The sequence below is a fragment of the Euprymna scolopes genome, chromosome 46, assembly GCF_053919585.1.
Source record: "Euprymna scolopes isolate OS-2025 chromosome 46, ASM5391958v1, whole genome shotgun sequence".
NCBI lineage: Eukaryota > Metazoa > Mollusca > Cephalopoda > Sepiida > Sepiolidae > Euprymna > Euprymna scolopes.
The window spans coordinates 109,600,814-109,607,811 of NC_136527.1; the positions used below are offsets into that span (position 1 = coordinate 109,600,814).

The 6,998-nt window shown below is 34.5% G+C and overlaps 1 protein-coding gene across 2 annotated transcripts in view; it reads left to right on the top strand.

The window, feature by feature from the left end:
* LOC145270607 (uncharacterized) overlaps positions 1-6,998 on the top strand; it is a 90,126-nt gene that overhangs the window by 48,282 nt on the left and 34,846 nt on the right. For both annotated transcript variants that reach the window (XM_080126234.1, XM_080126235.1), the window contains one exon: positions 5,009-6,998. This exon is cut by the window's right edge and continues 374 nt beyond it. In XM_080126234.1, coding sequence (XP_079982360.1) covers positions 5,009-6,998 — 1,990 coding nt within the window. The remainder of the gene's footprint in view (positions 1-5,008) is intronic.

The following is a 6,998-nucleotide window of genomic DNA, read 5'->3' on the forward strand; positions in this document are numbered from 1 at the left end:
CAGAACATCTGACGGTGAAAAATTTGCATAACGAATCTTTGAAGGCACATGCTGTTTCAAACGAAAATCTAATCTTTGCGATGTTCGCCCAACATAGTGCGCACTGCAACTACATTTAAATAAATAAATAATAGTATTATTATGGTGGTGGGGGAAGAACATCTTTGCAAATAGACGGCAACATAGGCCTAGTTGAAAAAAACAACAAGCGGGTTCGATGCAAAATAACACCGTTGCACAGACAAAGAAATTTGCTTAGCAAATCGGTCACTGATAAGTGAGGAACGAAACCTGGTTAGCTAACCTTTATTTTCATTTTTTATTTTTTAAATTCATTATGCTTTTTGGTCTGTATTTAGCCGTTATAAAATTCTGTACCCCACCCCTCCGGAAAATTTTCAAATATATATTTAAATAAAAATTGACAGAGTTATTTAATAGGGATGTGCGTACACACACACACACACACACACACACATACACACACACACACACACACACACACACACACACACACACACACACACATTTTCACTTTTATAGATATATAGGGTCCTGGATATGACCTTAAACTATATCCAGTGGTGAGGCCCCAGGTTGTGGGCTTTGGGGAGTGTGGAGCCACCCTTCAATTATCATTGCTCCCAGGTCCACTCTGACCCGGAGTGGTAGTACCTGTTAGGGTCTCAACTATGGGTTAAATAGAATCTGACTTAAAAAAAAAATATACTCCATTAAAAATCGTTCCTCAAAATAACTAGATTCAGCATTAAATAACCTGAAAAAAGGTTGATATGCCGTAAAACAACCAACCAACCATTAAATAAGGATTGGTATATATTATAAGAAAATATTTCCACAGAAATATATATATAAAAAAAATTGATAATGAAAATAAAAATTGAATAAATTACTATATCTATTAATCTATCAAAAATTCTGCCAAGGAATGACAATAAAAAATTAACTTTATTATAATTTCTTCATTTTTTTCTGTGTTATAAGCCTTTGTTAAATTTTTTTATAGATTAATAAATATTGCACTTTATTCAATTTTTATTTTCATCTTTCTTGTTTTTCTTTTTTTTGTTTTTTTTTTTATTACATTTTCACCCCATACAAGGCGCATTGCCACTTTGGTGTAGGGGGCTACTAACAGGGGCAGCAACTACTGGGGTACTATGTAGGGATTTGGGCAGCAAGATGTTGGTTCATGTTGCACTTGAACTTCTGCACGTCAGTACAGTTGGGGAAGCAGGGACCTGGAATGGAATTCCAAAGTCTAGCGGTTCTGGGGAAGAAACTACTGGAGTAGAAAGATCTTTTACATCTAGGGATCTCTACAGTGTGGGGGTGGATTTTGCAGCCTGTCGGGTCTGTCGAGGGTGTTAACGTCGTGGGGGCACAAGTGCTTGGAGTTCGTCAGAGCATTCACCATTAAAATAACTGTAGAACAGGCAGAGGGATGCAACGTTTCGTCGATGGGACAGAGGCTGAAGCTTAGATGCCAGTTCAGGGCCTATCAGATTTGCGACTCGCTTTTAAACCTTGTCAAGGAGCAAGAGACTAGTAGCCAATGCACCAGCCCAAATGTGACAACAATACTCCATACATGGGCGAATGGTGGCCTTATAGAGGTACTGGATACTTTCGGGTGTTAGTAGTTTCTAGCATGGTAGAGAGAGCCCACCTTCCTTGCAGCAGCCCTGGAAATGACCTCGATGTAATTGTTCCAACTCATGTTTCCTGTGAACATTAGGCCAAGGAGCTTGAAAGGCGTACTCTCAGATAAAGAGTCGTTGGCCATTGCTATAGGTGGTAGAGAAGGTTTCTTGTAATTATTGAATGAGACTAGTTTAGTCTTGGCAGCATTGAAAGTGACCATCCATTTTTGTCCCCATTCTACTACAGATTGGAGGTCATCCTCTAGTGTTTCTGCTTTATCTTATGTAATTGAACTTTCTATTATCTTGATAGATTTTGATACAAAGATCAAATATTATTTTGTAATTTTAATTATATGTCTAATACTAATTATTTATTTACACACACACATATATATATATATGTCTAATACTAATTACACACACACACATATATATACATATATATATAGTCATCCACATACAGCACTGTTTCGCTGTTTCACAGCTCATCAGTGCGGCTAGACAAGAAACTACTTCAAGCTAGGATAGAAACCCGACCACTCAAACGACAGTCGGAGCTTCTAACCGTTGTGCTATTCGGCTGCTACTATGCGGGCAGTGAATTGACAATGTTTTGACATTGTCCAAATACCTAAGCTCAATTTGTTTACATAAAGAGCATTACTTAATACACTAATGGTATTTGTATATCACTTCCCAATATGCTCAACCCAAGATAGGGAGCGTTATAGTCATCCACATACAGTACTGTTTCGCTGTTTCGCAGCTTATCAGTGTCGCTAGACGAGCAACTACCTCAAGCTAGGAAAAATATTGGAATCATTCCATAACTAATATATATATATATATTTAATTATTATAGTAAAAAAATAATTATGACAGCCCTTTTAAGAAATTTGTTTCTTATCGTTGAGCACTTTCAGTTGAATTAAAGTCGGTCAATTTAGCTCTTATGTATAGATCATCGTATAACGATTAGATCACTGTCTGACTGACATAATGAACATTTAAAATTAAAATATTTAAATTCAACGTTATTTCATGCGGTTAATGGTAGCCGAATGGATACGGTCTTTGCTAATCGAGCCACAGATGTCTCGTGTTGCCGAGTTCGAATCGTTCGACTGGTGTTAATCGTGACACCCTGCACTGAAGATTCCCGAAAGGATGAAACACTAGTGTCTGTAGGTATTTAATTATAATAGTAAAAAAAAAAAATATATATATATATATATATATATATATATATATATAATAAAAAAAATATATATATAATAAAATATAATATAATAAAAAAATATATATATATATATATAATAAAAAAATAATATATATATATATATATATATATATATATATATATATATATATATATATATATAGTCTAAAGAAGCTTTGAATGCAAAAATAAAAATAAAGAATGCAGTTTAAATTCCCGGAAGGAAAAAAATTAATTAACTTTAACCTATTGCAGACTAACCCTAACCCTACATAATCCGACTTCTAAAAAGTTTATAATGACAAAAGAGAATTCATTTATATAAGTATGAAAAAAAAGGAGAGAGAGAAGAAAGAAAAAAAAAAAGGCCAAAGTTGTTAAATAGAAATAGACTCAGCATTTGCATAAGCCGATTTCGAAAAAGTCTTTAATTTTAAAACATAATTTAACTACATAAGGATGAAAAGAGAAAACCTTAACTAAAATTTTGTAAATAGAAAACGGGGATCATCAGCTGCTTACCATGTAGCATGTGTTACATATATTAGTGATGGAACGATTCCAACATTTTTCCTGATTCCATACTAAATTCCCGATTCTGATTCTTTAGAAATCTCTAAATATTTAACCATAGAGTTATTTTTTCTCGATTACCGTAAAAATCGCATGTTAAATGTGCACATATTTTCTAAAAATAAAAAACACAGGATAAAAAAAAAAGGGGTGCAATGTCTCTTTACATCTTTGAAGTCTCGATAATCAATTCAAAATAAGAAATAAAACAAAACGATGGTAGAAACTCAACTCACCCCATAAATGTTACGGTAACATTTTTTACTACCATCTTGTTTTATTTCTTATTTTCAAATTTTGGTACTTGTACGGTTTAATCAAGACATCAAAAAATTAAAATATCAAAAAAAGGTTATATTGTACGCATCTGTTTTGGACTGAAGATCTCTGAAAAAAAAATTAATTTAATTTGATTGAGTATTTTTTTTTTTTACAGCGGAAAAAACACGTTCTTATGAGAGTGCGTTATTATGGAAATTGTTTATAGATTTTAGTTTTACTTGTTATTTAAAATATTTACTTTTTATTTAAAAATAAAAAACACAGGATAAAAAAAAAAGAGTGCAATGTCTCTTTACATCTTTGAAGTCTCGATAATCAATTCAAAATAAGAAATAAAACAAAACGGTAACACTTTCTACTACCATCTTGTTTTATTTCTTATTTTGAAATTTTGGTACTTGTACAGTTTAATCGAGACATCAAAAAATGAAATTATCGAAAAAAGGTTATATTGTACGTATCCGTTTTGGACTGAAGATCTCTGAAAAAAAATTTCATTTAATTTGATCGGGTAGTTTTTTTTTGTTTTTTTTTTTACAGCGGAAAAACACGTTCTTATGAGAGCGCGTTATTATAGAAATTGTTTATAGATTTTAGTTTTACTTGTTATTTAAAATCAATAAATATTGTTATTTAAAATCGATAAATATTGTTATTTAAAATCGATAAATATTGTTATTTAAAATCGATAAATATTGTTATTTAAAATCGATAAATATTGTTATTTAAAATCGATAAATATTATTTAAAATCGATAAATATTGTTATTTAAAATCGATAAATATTGTTATTTAAAATCGATAAATATTGTTATTTAAAATCGATAAATATTGTTATTTAAAATCGATAAATATTGTTATTTAAAATCGATAAATATTATTTAAAATCGATAAATATTGTTATTTAAAATCGATAAATATTGTTATTTAAAATCGATAAATATTGTTATTTAAAATCAATAAATATTGTTATTTAAAATCAATAAATATTGTTATTTAAAATCAATAAATATTGTTATTTAAAATCGATAAATATTGTGGAAGATTTTGCTTTAAACAAAAATCAACTAAAAAAGACAATTAAAAGAATCGTTTTTGACATCGGAAAATAATCACAATTTTTTACGATTCCAATACGGATTTCGCTACCCCTCCACCCGACCCGCGAGTTCCGATTTTTTACGATTCTTGATTCCAAATCAGATTTATCGCCTCAACAATAATATATAAATATATATATATATATTTCTTTTTTCTTTTCTTTCCAGCTGTTCTGCAGAATTTGCACAGCAAGTTCTTCGTGGAGAATGTCTTGCAAAGCTTGTAGAAATGACCAGCGAAGATTCTGTTTCTTCCGAGAGTGCTCTCTGCGTCCTCCTCTACCTCAGCAAGCACAGTTTCATGCGTCCGTTAATGGGCAGTTCCAATGTTATCCAAACTATGCAATCTAAGTTTGAGTCGAAGATCCCATCCAGCCTCTACACAGAGATTCTGAACGCCTTCTGCTTATTCTCTAATGAGGCTCTCAATCGAGTTAAGTTGAGGCAGTCCGGCATCCTCAAGATCCTGTTGGACGCACTACAGGACGTGAACTATGCCACCCTGCATAACCGCATCATTAGTGCGTTCGTCAACTTCCTGTATGATGACAGCAGCTTTGATTTGCTTCTTGAGTATGGCCTCGTGCCCGTGCTCTTTGTTCATCTCCAGCGCTGTGCCGGTTTTTCTTTTACCATGCCAAAGACGGAACCTTTAGTGGAGTCTCTGATCGAGGCAGTAATGAATTCGGAAGACGACCGTAGAGAATCCGCTCTGCAGAAGGCCGAGTGCAGCGACAGTTGGAACGACTGTTCCGCCGATGAGTTGAGCAGTAATATGAAAGTTGACAAAAGGTCTAACTCGAGAGCGGACCTAGAAGGGGAGTTAATTGACAAGGGGGACAACTCTGGTGATTGTGAGGGAATTGTATATAAAAAAAATGCAGCTACTTTGCTTAATCAAGATTTGATTTCCGAAACTGATGAGGGGCATGACTCGAGCAATTGCAGAACAGTTTTGAACAACAGTTCAGAGTTGGGTACAAATATAAATGTTGATGCTGTTGACAAGAAAGATAAAAATCAACCTCTTATGGGGCACGATAACTCTTGCTGTAAGGACAATGAGACGTCGTCAATGAAAAAAGATACCGCGTTACATATGGGCAAAGTGCAAAAACCCTGTCCAACCAACTCTGCTGGCTTAGAAGAACCATCTGGGATATCAAGAATGACGAGACGGATCCCAAAGAGAAAGCCTGAAACTGAATTCTTTCCAAATTCTTCCAAGCGATATCGTCTTTCGATAGGTGTGGAGACGGATCTGCTCAACGAACCGGCTATCCTGAACCTCAGAGTCCCGAATACTCAGCATTTAAATCAGCTTGGAGTCGAGACTTTGGCAAATATGGTGAACATGCCAGTCTCCTCTGTGATGTCGAATGTTAGTAGTTTCTCGACGCCTTCTGAATCTTCGGAGAGGTGCACATCGGAGATTGTAGCTTTTCATGACAATTCCCTTTTGGAAGTGTCCGAGTTGGATTCTGCAAACACAGATGATGGCAAAGTCGATGTGTTCGTGTCGTTGCGGACGAGATGCAGCCTGGGCCGGATAGAAGAGATTTTGAAGATGAAAGGGTTCTTCATCCAAAGTGAATCTGATACGTTTGAAGCAGAAAATGAAATCGATATTGATGATGATGCTGATGACGACGATGATACAGTTTTAGAAAATGAAAAAATGGAACATGAATTGCTGGTCAACAGTTATGCTAATAGTCCAGAGTCGCAGTCATTCTCTCTTTCCAAGGACATTCCCAGTACGAGTGGTCAGCATCTTAGTCCATTAAGTAATACGTCTTATTATTCTCCTGATTGGACTCCGTGTTTTAATATACACGAGGACGACTTTAGTTCAGAAGATAGTTACAGCAGCGTCGAAGAAATCCAAGCGGAAAGCGTCAAAGCAGATACTGAGTGTGACAGAAAAGTAACGGAAAATGCTAATCACCAGGAAACCGTCACTGATATTGTTTGCGATAAAAAACCCACAAATTCAGATGCTAGCATAAAACATTCTAAAACTAATCGCACGACCGAAGACAATATTCTGATTTTGCTCTCACATATCTCCCAAAAAGAAAATCCAATGAAGTACCTCGCAAACGTGGAGAGCTTTCTCTGTCTCCTGCGTTATATTGGGCAGGTCCCGTTAGCCTTC